The following is a 15,070-nucleotide window of genomic DNA, read 5'->3' on the forward strand; positions in this document are numbered from 1 at the left end:
ATTGTGAATTGTAAAATAATATGTTATATTTGTTAAAGATATATATTGATAGAAAGTATTATTTGATAGCTTTATGTGTTTATATTGACTATGTTGAATTTCTCCCTGAGTAACAGCTTTGTATAAATTAAGTGTAATTTTCCCAGTGTGTGCAGATTAGACATTTGCCCTTTATACAGTGAGTATTACTGTTCATTGCACTACATATTATAGTAGCCCTGCTTTGCTATTGCACATGTGATGTTATACAAAATGTTTTGAGAAGTATAAAACTGTGTCATATACTAGTGAGGGAGATACATGTTTGAGTTGGGAATGATGGTGCATTTGAGATGCAGTAATTGACTGTAACATAGACGGATAACTTAAATGGAGAAATGTGATATGTTTGTAAAGTACAGCTATTTGAATGTAACTATGTGAATTTTGAATAAGAAGCAATCCAGATGATCAACCGGATCCTGTCTAATTCTTGCTGCTGCACTTTTCTGTTTTCTACAGATATCTTTAATAGCCGCGTTCACACCGGAGTATTTTTCACCGTACTTTTCGCGTTTAGTTCCGTTAGTACCCCTTATGTCGCGTTCACACCAAAAAGAGCACTTAAAGGGCCCATGTCATGCTTTTCCGGTTATTACCCGTCCCCTTGTGTGTTATGAAGGTTTTTCTGCATGTAAACGGTGTGCAGAGTCACAAACCCTCAAAGTACACCCTGTAGCGAGTAAAACTCTAACACAGAAAATACCTCCCCAAAACGCCTCGTTGGAGATACGTCATTGTCCATTTGATTCTTCCATTTTGTTCCGGGTACGGCATGATGTCATGCCGTACCCGGAACAAAATGGACCAATCCGTGGAGCCGCTACGTTAAGCCCCCGCTGATTGGTCCAAATTGACCAATCCACGGACTTTCTCACACACACATCTGTGTGCAGGGAGCAGGGAGCTCTGCTGATTTCTCCTCCCTGGCTGCAGGCTGATAACAGACAGTTGGGATCGCGGCGAGATTCTCTCTGCAGACCCATTCTCTCTGCAGACCCATTCTCTCTGCAGACCCATTCTCTCTGCTGACCCATTCTCTCTGCTGACCCATTCTCTCTGCAGACCCATTCTCTCTGCAGACCCATTCTCTCTGCAGACCCATTCTCTCTGCAGACCCATTCTCTCTACAGACCCTTTCTCTCTGCAGACCCATTCTCATTCTCTCTGCAGACCCATTCTCTCTGCAGACCCATTCTCTCTGCAGACCCATTCTCTCAGCAGACCCATTCTCTCTGCAGACCCTTTCTCTTTGCAGACCCTTTCTCTCTGCAGACCCATTCTCTCTGCAGACGCATTCTCTCTGCAGACCCATTCTCTCTGCAGACCCATTCTCTCTGCAGACCCATTCTCTCTGCAGACCCTTTCTCTCTGCAGACCCTTTCTCTCTGCAGACCCATTCTCTCTGCAGACCCATTCTCTCTGCAGACCCATTCTCTCTGCAGACCCTTTCTCTCTGCAGACCCTTTCTCTCTGCAGACCCATTCTCTCTGCAGACCCATTCTCTCTGCAGACCCATTCTCTCTGCAGACCCATTCTCTCTGCAGACCCATTCTCTCTGCAGACCCATTCTCACAGCGTTTATCAACCTTTTTCTTACTCAATATCAAGCCACACTTATTGTTTTTACTTCGGCTGTGAGTTTGTGTGTGCTCAGGATGAGTTTGGCTGTGTTTGGCTATGTATCCTAAACAAGGAAACAACACCTCCACGGAGCTCAGCGCGATTCACAACGTCCCGACCAATCAGAGCACACTGTGCTCACAGGGAGGGTGGGGGCTGGAGCTATTGGAGCTACAACGAGCCGTTAAAGGCAGAGAGTGAAATTCAGTGAATACACGTAGTTGACAGAGATGCTGTATGAGAAAACAATGTGAGTTTGGAAAATTGCACAATATAAATCTATTCTAGTAGACCTCAACAATGGAATTATGATCAGTGGAAATGGCCATGACATGGGCCCTTTAATCTCGGGAACTTTTACCCCCATTTTTAGTGCCTGCTGAGAGATGGTACTTTCCTGGAGGAAAAAAGTGCCCCAGTTCTGATTGACTGGGCGAATTGCAAACCACGCCCCGTACAACTCTGAAATGTTTTGTAAAGCCGCCATTTTATTTTCCTGGCATTAGCATTATTAGCATTAGCATTCGCCCAGTGCACAAACGCAGAGAGACTAACTTATGGCAACACAAAAGAAAACATGGGAGCGGTGGAGATGAGGAGGTGTCGGCGTTCTGGCGATTTACTCGGAAGGCTTCAGTAGAAGCTGCTGGGAGTCCCAGCAGCTTCTACTGAAGCCAGTCCCCAACTCCGGGGACTTCCGGCCAGGGACTCCGGGTGGCAGTATACGCCGTGAAGTTGTTTGCGGCCTGCCAGTAAACCCAAAGCAGAAGAAGACGAAGTGACGTCAGCGGCTCATTTGCGTAATCTTCCCTCAGGGAAAAGTACTCCGGTGTGAACGCGATCTGTACTAAATGCCCTGGGTTAATAAGGGCCGGGGCTCTGAGTGCCGGAACTAAATACGGCAAAGTACTTGGTGTGAACGCGCCTATTGTTGCTGTGGTACCCAAGCTTTTGGGACCCGTAACATACATATAGAATAATTATGATGATGAATGCATTTTTTTACCACTAAAATACAGCAACACATCTTTGATTCATGTCGTTTATAACTGGAATATTACAGTTATTATTAACTTTGTCTGTACAAAGTAGCCTGTCCAGGAAATATGCCCAAATCAACAAAAACTGCGAGCCGGCAGGCAAGATGCTCCGCTTCTGAAATGCTTCTGAAACGCGCCCGGTAGGGTATGACGCCGGAGCAGGCCGGACCAAAACCGCGGCGCAGCCGTGACGCGACGCAGACGGACCCGGTGGAATCGAGGCGTAATGTAGGCAGGGGCGCCGTAAGGGGGTGAAAAGTTAGGACGATTCTAAGGGCCCGTGACTGACAGGGGCCCCAAAATGTTTAGAACATTAAGAAAAAATGTTTAAGTAACCTTTCATCATTCATCAATAATTAACATTAATAGAACGTTATATTGATAATGTACTCACTAAACCTACGATTCATTACGATACAAACTTTTTTTCTTCCAAAAGTTAATTATCCAAAGCCTCTGTACACCCCCTTCTATTTACATGTAATGGTTTGGTCCTGCCTCCAAACGCTGTGCGGCACCGGCACTTTCTAGCAGAGAGTGAGAGCATGTGAGGAGCAGGGATGCTAGTACTTACGTGTGTGCCATGTCTCAACGACTCACAAAGTCAGGCTTTCAAAAATAAAAGAAAGGAGAGAAAGACGAGAGAGGGACTAAAGGGCGACAGTATGTCACCCAGTGTTTCAAGAGAAAAGGTGGGTGTGGTCCATGAGTGGTGGAAATGTGTCTGTTAGCTAAGCGTAGTCCATTGTAAATAATAATTGTAATGTTTTGCTGACATTAAGTACTGTTAATATCTAATATAGGTTTTTAATGTCACTGCTCTTTTAGCTGACATTTAATAAATGCAGGTACATTTTTAGCAGCTATTCATAGTAAATCAGTTGTCCCTCCCCCAGTGGCGGAGCCAGGACATTTTCAGTGGGGTGGCCAGGATGGAACCAGTGATCATTTTGGGGGGGGCGTTGAAATCACTATTATATGAACATGAAAATACATCTCACTATAAAATAAGTGGTTATTTAAGGCACCTACAACACACCTCTACATTATTTGGGATTAAGCTAGTGGTGGAATAGATCAAATAATATTCAGTATATCTAACTATTTTTTGTCTTATTCCCGCAGGCAAAGTAACAACGAAGCTTACATTATACAAATGTAATGCAATATACAGACTGTTTAGCTTATGGTGATCAGCAGCCCTATGAGCTCATTCTCTCAGTGTATCATCAGGAATACAGAGACACACACACATCATTTAAATAAGAGTTTTTAAATTAAATTATTGGTTAAGAATAAACATCTTAAAGTAAATAACAATAAACAATAGCCCTTAACCCTGTAAGGCCCCCGGTTGTAATTTTACAACATTACTTTAAAGGGGACCTATCATGCAAAATGCACTTGTGTGCGTCTTTTCTACATGAATATGTGTCCCCGGTGTTCCAGGGAACTCACCAAGTGTCAGAAAACACAACCCTCTCTATTTTCCTCCATACCCAAATCTCTAAAAAAGGGGCTGCAACGGATCTGATAAAAACTGATCCAGATTTGAACACTGTCCTGACGTCAGGACGGTGGCGCTACGGCTATTGGGCCAACTCCACCAATCAGGAGGAGACAGCCACGGCCATTGCCGTTCGAAAGCGCTGGAGACGCTGTAGTACATATGCCAGGCCTGTAGGTGGTGCTGTTCTCACAGAATCAGCCCTTGCAAATCCAGAGCTAAAAAAATTCAAATAGAGCAAAATGAGGCATGGCTAAAATGCATGATCTGTTTGGTATTTTGAAAAAAGCAAAGTATAAATATGCCTTATATAGGTATGGTCCTACACTATATTATTCAAATATAGCATGATAGGTCCACTTTAAGCTATCCTAAAAAGTCAGTAAATGTTTTTGTTTTTTAACCTGTTCCACTCTGAGCCTGTTTTTCAGGTCTCAGGCTCGAAAATGACATTCCCAGAACAAATGACCATATCTTCCCTTCTAAAAGGGTTAAATTAATAATCTTTTCTCAAAGTAATGATAAACCTGTGAGTTGGATGTAGAAGTGTCAGAATCAATATAAATGTTTTTTATTTTAAAGAAAATTCAGATTTTACATAGTAAAAAACTGTAAATTATAGTGTCCGTCCAAAAATTATTTTTTACAGATAGTGAAAACTACCCTTGGATGATGGGTTAGTAGACTAAAAGCTTTAGGAATCCAAAGTACAACATATAATAAGTACCCTGTATCAAGATTGATGCAAAACAAGTGAAATTTGACCTTTTTAGAGAGATTTAGCCAAAAACTGGGCCATCTGGGGTCATTTGGGTGGATTTGACCTATCTCTGGCCCCCCTTGCTCGATCTGGTTGGTTGACATACCCTTGTGACCGTTAGAGCCAATAGAATCGAAGGAGGAGACTCACATACACATACATTATAAAGAAAAAATGTTGCCGCTTCGCGTGTGGAAAGCGAAACTAAACTGGAGGAATGTCTCCTTCTGGAGTTTGGAAACTAAAACGCAGTTGTATTGCTTATGGATTATCAGAAATAATTTCAAAGAAGGCACAGACACATAGGATGAACCTATGGATTAACTGCAGCATCGTTTTTTTATCGTTTTAATGCCATTGAAGACCACTTTTGACCAAGGTGAGCCATATTTACATGTTTAGCTTCTTGGCTCCACATGTGATGATGTACGCTTTCGTTGATAGCGTCGCGAATGTTTATCACTGAGTGTTGAGGTGGGCACCGTTAGATTCAGTGTCTCCAGGACACCAAAAAATAGTGTTTGGTTGTGCATCTAGGATAAGTAATAAGGGAGTTCTGAGTGAGTTTATGTGCCTTTGTCGGTCCCGTTTTTTCGATCGAGGCTAATTCAGAGGCTGAGTGCTAGCATTGTGGGTTTTTTTTGAAAAAAAAAATTAAAAAGATCAGTTAGCTGAGTTTCTTCCCGTTACATGGATATAACACATTCATAGTTTTATTCAATATTAAGATTCCTTAGACGTTGTTTCCTGCAAATGACGCGTTTATCCGCCCGGTACCGGGGGGAAGGCGTGAAACAGGTTAAAAGACTACATTTACATAGTCAAAAGGTCTTTTGTTCAGCCTCACAATGCTATTGGGTAGTAAATGTGTTTATAGGTCCTGCCCTCTGGCCATACACTCACACAACCAGGGGCGCCACCAGGGTTTTTGGGCCCCATGAAAAGATATCACATTGGGCCCCACCACCAGGCCCAGGCCACGCCAACCAAGCACACTCACTGTAACCACACCTCCTGAACCCAACCCACTCATTCATGCTTTAAATAACCTGTACAGGCTTGCATCTATCTTGAAGTCCAATACTAACTGCACAATATTTACTGACACTGAGCGGTGAAAATATAACACTGTGCAGACGTGCAACATTCTGCTGCAGTAGAATCCACTATTTGATATAAGACTAACATTCCTGACAATAGATCTCAATAGCCATCTTTCGGTACCACTTTACAATAAGACTACCTTATAAAGGGTTTACGAATAGTTTGTAATTATTAATTAGGTTGTGAACACTTTATAAATCATTAATAAGCTTTTATAAGACATGAGATAAACAGGGCGACTGTGACTGGCTGCTTGCCAAATAGTGAGCCCACATTTATCTGTACTGCTAAGCCTTATATTGGCTACCTAGCTTACTTCGTCTTCATTAGCCAGCATCCTTGGTATCTGTTGCTCACTGAGTTGATTCTCGCTAAGTAGCCAATATAAGGCTTAGTCCTCTTGCCAAATAGTGAGCCTGTGTCGATGTTCTATTTTAGAACTGGTTTATAAATGGCTCTTAATGATTAATAAAGTGTTTACAACCTAATTAATAACCTAATGATAAACCCTTTATGAATCCTTTATAAGGGTAGTCTTATAAAATGGTACCCATCTTTTATGGTGTAAATGCCTTTTTAATAATAACAGTTTTGAATGGAACATTCTCAACATGATTGCATAAATCCTTAATCCTTAAACTTAAATATGTGGAAAAATACTGTGTTTGAAATGTATAATTGAAATTAGATGTTAGCTTTTTGTTTTGATATATATATATATATGTTGTATTCCAGTCTCTCTTCAGATATGTTAAGTGGCATGGCATTCAACACAATGCTGCTCACCTCCTTCAGTTGGGAGAAAAGCTGGTTCAGGTTCAGCATTCTGGGGGGACAGGGCTGCTGAGCCTAAAGATGGATCTGTTGGTCCTGGCACCAGGGGGGGGTTGACAACTGATTTAGAATAGCTGCTAAAAATCTACCTGCATTTATTCAATGTCAGCTAAAAGAGCAGTGACATTAAAAACTTCTGAATTTTCTGTGAAGATATTAACAGAACTTAATGTCAGTTTAGTAAAAAAACTATTATTATTTACAATGGACTACGCTTAGCTAACAGACACATTTCCACCACTCATGGACCACATCCACCTTTTCTCTTAAAAAACTGGGTGACATACTGTCGCCCTTTAGTCCCTCTCTCTCGTCTTTCTCTCCTTTCTTTTATTTTTGAAAGCCTGACTTTATTAGTCGTTGAGACATGGCACACGCGTAAGTACTAGCATCCCTGCTCACATGCTCTCACTCTCTGCTAGAAAGTAACGGCGGTGCTGCACCGCGTTTGGAGGCGGGACCAAACCATTGCATGTAAATAGAGGGGGGTGTACAGAGGCTTTGGATAATTAACTTTTGGAAGAAAAGAAGTGAAATGAATTGTAAGTTTAGTGAGTACATTATCAATATAACGTTCTATTAATGTTAATTCTTGATGAATGATGAAAGGTTACTTCAACATTTTTTTCTTAATGTTCTAACATTGTTTGGGCCCCCATGGTGAGGGTGGCCAATAGGGTGGCCAGGATTCAGCTGGCCACCCCCCAGCTCCGCCACTGCCCTCCCCCCTGGTGCCAGGACCAACAGATCCATCTCTAGGCTCAGCAGCCCTGTCCCCCCATAAGGCTTTGCAGTCTTGTCATGCTGTCCATTGAAAGCCAGTTGGCTAGAAAGCTGGACTTCAAGGACTTGATCAGTGACTTTGCCTGTGAGAAGGCTAGGCGCTGGCAAGGGCGGACTGGCCATCTGTAGAATCTGGAGAACCACAGAACGGCCGGTCGCCAAGGGCCGTTGACGGCCGGCCGGCCCTTTAAATAAAAATGGTTTAAAGTCATAATTTAAGTTGCGCTGACGGCCGACAGAGAGCGACAGCGGCCGCTAATGCAGTTGTGTGGTTCTTATCTGTCAAATAATCACACACGAAGAAGAAAAAAGACCGGCCACACGAAGAGAAGGGATTAGACGCCGCGGCAGACAGGGAGAATGAAAAAACATGGATAAAAATCAAAGAAAACGAAAAGAAAAAGGTGGGCCTGAGAAGGCAAGAGAAAAAAAGGTGAAGTCACTCGCAGGTGAAGCATATAAATGTCGCAAATTGACAGACCTTTTTGGCAGCAGCGCTGCTACAAGCACTATCATCAGCAGCTTAGAACAAGTGCAAGATGATGAAGAGAATGATGAGGGCGCGAGTTCAGATATACAGCCAGCCTCCTGCGTTCATGATGAGGGACAGAGTTGAGCTGGTGGAAGAACCAGCTCAACTGGCACATACAAGAGCAGGGCAAGAGCAAGAGGTAGGTGAGAATGATCCCTTGAACTCAGTGGCGTTTTCTCCTGGAGGCCAAGGGAAGCCAGGCTTCCCCTGTTTTTTTGGATTGTAATTATCATTTTAATAAATAAATAAAAACACTTCGTTTAGTTTCGGTAATTATTCTGCCGGCCCATCTCTCCCCCATTCTCATTGAGTATTTTACAAAGAGTGAAACAGCGCCCCTCTAGATGATATGGTGAAACAGTAGATTGCACTCTCTGTTGCGAGAGGAGGCTCGCCGAAATTGGCTTCCCTTGGTGAAAAAAAATTGAGGGATTGACCAATCAGATGAGGCTCACGTCATGCCTCACAATCCAATCAAATCTTATCAACTTCAGTTTGTACTGTAACTGTCATCACCGCCCTTAAAAAGTAGCAAGCAACTGAAGCAAGTGCAATTATGGAGGGTGGAGATTTGGATTATTTCATAATAAATGATTTTACTAAAGTTCCGCTACTACAGCAGCAACTAAAAATGAAATCTGATGACAGGCCAATGCCCAAACTGGAGCTGTGTACAGAGAGGAAAAAAGGAGCGAATCGGACGTAAAACTTTAAATAATAAACAGCGGATTTCTAACATTTGACATTTCATGTGGCCGGATTTTAGTCCCAGTCCGCCCCTGGGCGCTGGGCTCTTGGTGAGTAAGGCTGAGCAAGGGCTCATAATAACTGTTAAAGGGCAAGGCTATGGTAACGATATTGGATCACTACACACAAGATGCATGATGAGAAAAAGACTGAGAACAGGTAATAGGCTCTGATTTAGCACCACCATCAGGCCTTTTCAATTCCATTTCCGTTTTGTTGTCCATTTACACTTTAATACCCGCTTATTTTGTAGTTGGTATATTTAATAAAATGATCTGCTGCTTATGTTATTTTTTGTGTTATAGCATTTTATAAATGATAATATTGGTGTTAATGTTCACTTTATTTTAATTTAAGAGGTCATGTATTTTTAAGTTATATTTATTTGGATTTATGAATGTTCCATTCAAAAACGTTATTATTAAAAAGGCATTTACAGCATAAAAGATGACTATTGAGGTCTATAGAGTGCCACAGTGACGCGTCCTAAACCCCGGAAGTAAGCTGCGCATGGGTTCCTTCGACAAAAAAGCAATGCGATCTCTCCATAGGATTTTGGAAAATAGCTAAAAATCAGGTCTGTGGTTGAGACACATTTAAGAGACGGATCACGTTTTGTTCAGTCGGATAATCTCCACATGTCTACCCTACTTTTATAATTTTCTAATCATAAATCTATCGATTAGGGTTTTAGGACGCGTCACCGTGGCACTCTATTGTCAGGAATGTTAGTCTTATATCAAATAGTGGATTCTACTGCAGCAGAATGTTGCACGTCTGCACAGTGTTATATTTTCACAGCTCAGTGTCAGTAAATAATGTGCGGTTAGTATTGGACTTCAAGATAGATGCAAGCCTGTACAGGTAGAGTTATTTAAAGCATGAATGAGTGGGTTGGGTTCTGGAGGTGTGGTTACAGTGAGTGTGCTTGGTTGGCGTGGCCTGAGCCTGGTGGTGGGGCCCAATGTGATATCTTTTCATGGGGCCCAAAATCCCTGGCGGCGCCCCTGGATGTAGGCCTACTGTACTTAAGGGGAGACACTACAGGTGAATACAGTAAAATGTGTATCTAATAACGTCATCACAATCGCCACATTGATATGCAAATTAGCCGTTAACTAGGCCTGATTAAAATGCGCTAATTTGTATGCAGTTACCAAGGCATTGCAGGTGAAAAGGATAAAACTAAAAAACACATCACCTCACAACTTCCCCAGATAGTTACTTACGTCAAGTCAGTATTTAAATATAGAGATTAGCTTTAAATCTAAAGATGAATTCAGACATGGCAGTAACACGAACACCATTTATATATGTGTTCTTTGGAAGTTTTCTTTCCATTAGAGTGAAAGAAAACATGGAAGCAAAATAGACCAAGTTAACAAGTCCATGAAAAAACTATCTTTTTGCCTGAAATGTCCTTAAACAGTAACTTCATAGTTTTTATTGTTGGCTGCTCCTTTAATAACTATTAATTGTACTAGTTTGTTGTCTGCTCTTGTGCGTAGTGAATACTAAAGAAGGCCATTGTCTCTGTGTTAGCTGATTATTTTGTAGAATTCTGTTGAGTATTAAACAATAGCGTGAGTGTGAGGGTATTAAAATAAATTGGTCAGTAAGTCAGATGTGCAACTATTTTTAACTTTAAAAAAAAAAACATTTTTCTATAAATGATTATGGGAAGTGCCCTTTTTCTCACTTGAGCACCCGCCCCCCAAAATGTCTGTGGACGTCCCTGATGACAATAATAAAGCTGCTATGGTGTAACTGTTCATGTTGCGTGAGAACGATGAAAGGCCATAAAAGGTGTTCTTCTGAAACAGGAAGCTGGGCGACCACAGAGCTGCCCGCCCCGATTCAAATACACGGGGCGTTGGAGAGAAAAACCCAAACGTCACGATGAGATCACTTCTCTGGAAATGAACCTGCTGTGGTTTTACAAGCAGAGTGGAAAGAAACTACAAACTGACCCACGAGACGGAGGGCAAACAGAGCGGGAATGTAGGGTGTAATGTCGGTGCTTACACTATTGATTTGTATTTCTTAGAACTTCATTAGAAATGTAAAAACTCCTTTGTTTACTTCCTGAACATAGTGACATCACTATGGAACACTCGTGCTCCTATTGGCTAGCGCTCCAACACATTGTACCTGATAAACTTGGGGGCGGGACATCTCTAAGTGGTTGACCAATCACAGAGCCGGCCAGCTAACCAATCAGAGCAGACTGGGCTCTGGTTTCAGACAGAGGGTGAAAAGAGGTGCTGCAGCACAGGCAGTATGAGAGAAATAAAGAGCTTTCTGAACATTAAAGCGTGGAGACATGGGAGTGTGTGTTTCTGCACAAAGTTGAAACTTGGTTGAAACACTTTGAGCACCGACACCTGCCGGCCCTACATTCCCGCTCTCTTTACCCTCCGTCTCGTTGGAACCACTCCTTTTTTAAGAAAGATGTGAAAAAGTTGTTCTTCTTTACACTTCTGCTTCTTGGAAAGCGGAAAATAGCTTCAACAACTGTGATGGAAACTTAACAACCACAGCTGCTAGATTTCATCAAGAAATGTCGACATGTTGACCAAAATGAACATATCGGTACGTCAGACAAACTACACATATGTGCATGCATGTGCAATTACAATTATATATTGTATGTAATCAGAGTGTTATTTGCACATTTATAATTTACTCATATTATTTCTTTGTGTTATTAACAGTCCTGCAGTGCAGCGTGTGCAGGTCAACACTTCTGAAGTGTGTTCCATCAGAAAGAGGAAACTGGACGACCTCAGAGCTGCTAGCTCGTGTTAACCACAAGTTACACAACACACACGCTATCATCCACTAAAATATACCTCACTACAGTCTGAAACCTTAGGGACCAGTAAACATTGACTTTATAGATTTTATTTCCTTCTAAAAGATCCTAATTTAAGAGAAAATTGTCTTTTTCTTAAGTGTCCTCTTAAGGACAAGAACTCACACACTGTCCCTAAGAACCAATCATTACCTCGGCTTCGTCGGCTCTGTTTGATTGGCTTCTTCCGGCTTTGGGATATCTTGACGTCGCTGTATGTGACGTCTTCTCCCTTTTCCACTTCAGCAGCTGAAAGGAAACACAAAGGACCAAACATTACTTTGACTTTTAACACAAGTTGAACACAAATGAATATGCTAAGGATTGTTTAGATTTGTCCTTGTCTTTAGCAGACAGTTGGTAATTAGGGTCAAAAGCACAACATATATATATATAACTTATATATTAAAATGCATTATTAATTGAACACTAAACCTCAAATGTTACAGACACACATTCAATGATTGAGTGTCTTAACTGTCTCTGGGAATTCACATGTTAACTTAAGAACATCAGAAAGATCCCAGAACTAACATTTTATTTATTTAATTGCAATAAATATATAAAAATGATGCAGAATTACAACATAATAATACCTATTATTGTTAATTCTGAGTTCATGTTTTTTCAGGTCAGTCCGTATGATGACAAATGTTTAAAATATGTTCTGAATGGAGATCGGGTCGGTCTGAGCTATGCTAAGCTAACATTGTAGCTAAATGTGCATCTATTCGAGTCTCTTTATGCATTCATCAAAACATGGAATAGGTGGAAACATTTATTACATTTGGAGTCAATAAAATCTCTTTCTTAATTTAGACAAAGTATATGTTCAGTGTTTTTGCATAATTGTTAACCTAGCTCACAAATGAAAAGGGGATTCTTTTGGTTTCAATAAATTCTCCTGGAAAATGTGTGTTTTTAAATTGAGCTGCTGCACAATTTGAGATTTTTGTTGTTTTCTGTGTCTGACCTTCAGGTTTCCTTCGGATGCATCGTCGCACCAGAACCAGCAGAGCCACCAGAATCAGCAGAACCAGAACAGAGAGGGATGCAGCAAGAGGAAGCAACAAGGAGGGAGGGGGAGAGGAAGTGGAAATTGAAGAAACATAGCTGGTGGTAGGAGGACTTGCAGTGGTGGGGGGTTTCTCTAAAAAGGACAAACAAATAATGAAAATCACAGAAATACACATTTCACCATCCATCTTGTTTAGTATTTGTGTTTCAGGTTGAAACTAATGGACAGTAATTCCTGATATTAGGCTTTACAGCAGGAATAAGTCCCAACACCCTGAAATTAGCATTATAAAGATTATTTTATTTTATGGCAGATTATTTTCTGCAATCATCCAAAAATCGAAAATGGAGAAATCCCATTGGCCAGGGGCGTCGCCTGGACCTGAAAACATTCGGGGCTTAGCCCACAGTGGCGGCGGCACTACAGTGGCATTTTTTACTGCAACACTCCCCACACGCACACACACAGTACACCCGCAACTGTTACAATGAAGGCTCGATAATCAGCTCACGGCATATAGGCAGGGGTAAAGTGGTATTTTTTATGAGTGGGGGGCTCACCTCCTCTAGGGGGGTCCGGGGGGATGCTCCCCCGGGAAGATTTTTTTTTAAATATTGAAGTTGAAACCATCAATCTGGTGCACTTTGAGAGCAAAATGAAGAGATCTATGGATACCTCTCTCAACACCCATATGAAGCAGAACTGTAAACAGATGTACTTTTTCTTCATGGATATTTTACTAATCACTCCCCTTTTAAACTCTATTCTTGTTTTACTGCCATATAGTATTTTATAACTGTTTTTCCTTTATTCTCTTTTTTTTTTAATAACTATAATGATCATATGAAGGTGTGCCGCGGAAATAATCTTTTGAATAATTTGTGACCAAACCGTTTGAGACCCACTGAGATAACTTAGACTAAAGTTAAGTATCTAAACACTCAGAGAGTCCTTTAGCTCACCTGAGTCTCTCAGTCTGAGAGGAGAGGACTCTCCTCCAGCTTCTTGTGGAACAAACAGCTCCTTATGTCCGTTAGTGCAGCTAGCTAACCAGATGCTAACAACACGGTCCATGCTGGCATCGGTCCCTCTCTCCCCCTCTCTCTCTCTCTCTATCACACTAATGGCGCATTTCCACTACACGGTCGGCCTCGGCCACACTCGGTACGGCTCGGTACGGCTTGGCCGCGTTGGGCCTTAACAGGGCCGACTCACTTCATGCTGCGCTTCCATTACAGTTTAGGAACTGGGGTAGTTACTATAGTAACGCAGTGTAGGCGGAGCCGTGACGTCATCTTCAATGAGAACTCCAGAAACACAACATCAGCCGTTAGCTGTTAGCACTCAGAGCTCACAGCTCCTCATATCTGTTCAGAAACTGGACAAAAGTTAAACAAGTACAAACCACAGACTGCCTGTGTCATGGTGAATACAGTCGCTGCTTTATTTATGTCTGTATAGGCCGTTGTTGTGAGTGTGGACGGTCGGAGCATATACTGCGTTAGCTTAGCCAATCTCCATTTAGACAACGCGCATTTTAAAAGGTTTTTCGCCTGCCGTCTGTCTGCAGACTTGACAAAGCATTAATTCATGGTTTTTACTAACCGGTATCAGTATGTTGTTACTTAGGCATCATTTTGAAACGTGTATTACAATTAAATCACGGTCAAATATGTCCATCTTGTTGTAGTTCTAGCCCTCTTGCCAGCGTTCCTCTCTCTAGTTTAGCATACTCAGCCCGACTCAGCCCTGTTTGTTGGCCCCGATAGAACCACAATTTTCTAGGGCCAGAAAAGAGGTGAAAAAGTGGCCCCGCGCCGTGCCGCGCCGGAACTAGGCCTAGTGGAAGCACAACCAAAAAAGGGGACGGCACGACACGGCACGCTTAAAGCGAGCTCCGCGCTGCAGTGGAACTGCGCCATAAATGCGCTATTGCCACACACACACACACAGAGCCGAGCTTGAATGACACAAGCACACGTTTTTTCCATGCAACTCTCTGATTGGTCTGGTGTCATGCCTCTGTTGCATTCACTGAACACGGGAAATTACAGTGCTGCCGTCCTCTCTTGTGTCATGATGAGGTTCACGTAAAGCATGGTTAATGTATTATATTATTGAGGGAGAATTGTCCGGGGCTACAGAAAAAACATTCGGGGCTAAAGCCCCGGATGCCCAGGCCAGGCGACGCCACTGCCATTGGCTGTTTGTGAAGGGCTACATGTGTAT

The 15,070-nt window shown here is 42.1% G+C and overlaps 1 protein-coding gene across 3 annotated transcripts in view; it reads right to left on the reverse strand.

Annotated features, from left to right (window-relative positions):
- Positions 1-15,070, reverse strand: part of LOC117480806 (low affinity immunoglobulin gamma Fc region receptor II-like) — a 67,947-nt gene that overhangs the window by 9,966 nt on the left and 42,911 nt on the right. For all 3 annotated transcript variants that reach the window (XM_034128285.1, XM_034128286.1, XM_034128287.1), the window contains 2 exons: positions 12,797-12,973; positions 11,977-12,072 (listed from right to left, as the gene is read on the reverse strand). In XM_034128285.1, coding sequence (XP_033984176.1) covers positions 11,977-12,072; positions 12,797-12,973 — 273 coding nt within the window. The remainder of the gene's footprint in view (positions 1-11,976; positions 12,073-12,796; positions 12,974-15,070) is intronic.

This window comes from Trematomus bernacchii, unplaced genomic scaffold (genome assembly GCF_902827165.1).
Source record: "Trematomus bernacchii unplaced genomic scaffold, fTreBer1.1, whole genome shotgun sequence".
NCBI classification, from domain to species: Eukaryota; Metazoa; Chordata; class Actinopteri; order Perciformes; family Nototheniidae; genus Trematomus; species Trematomus bernacchii.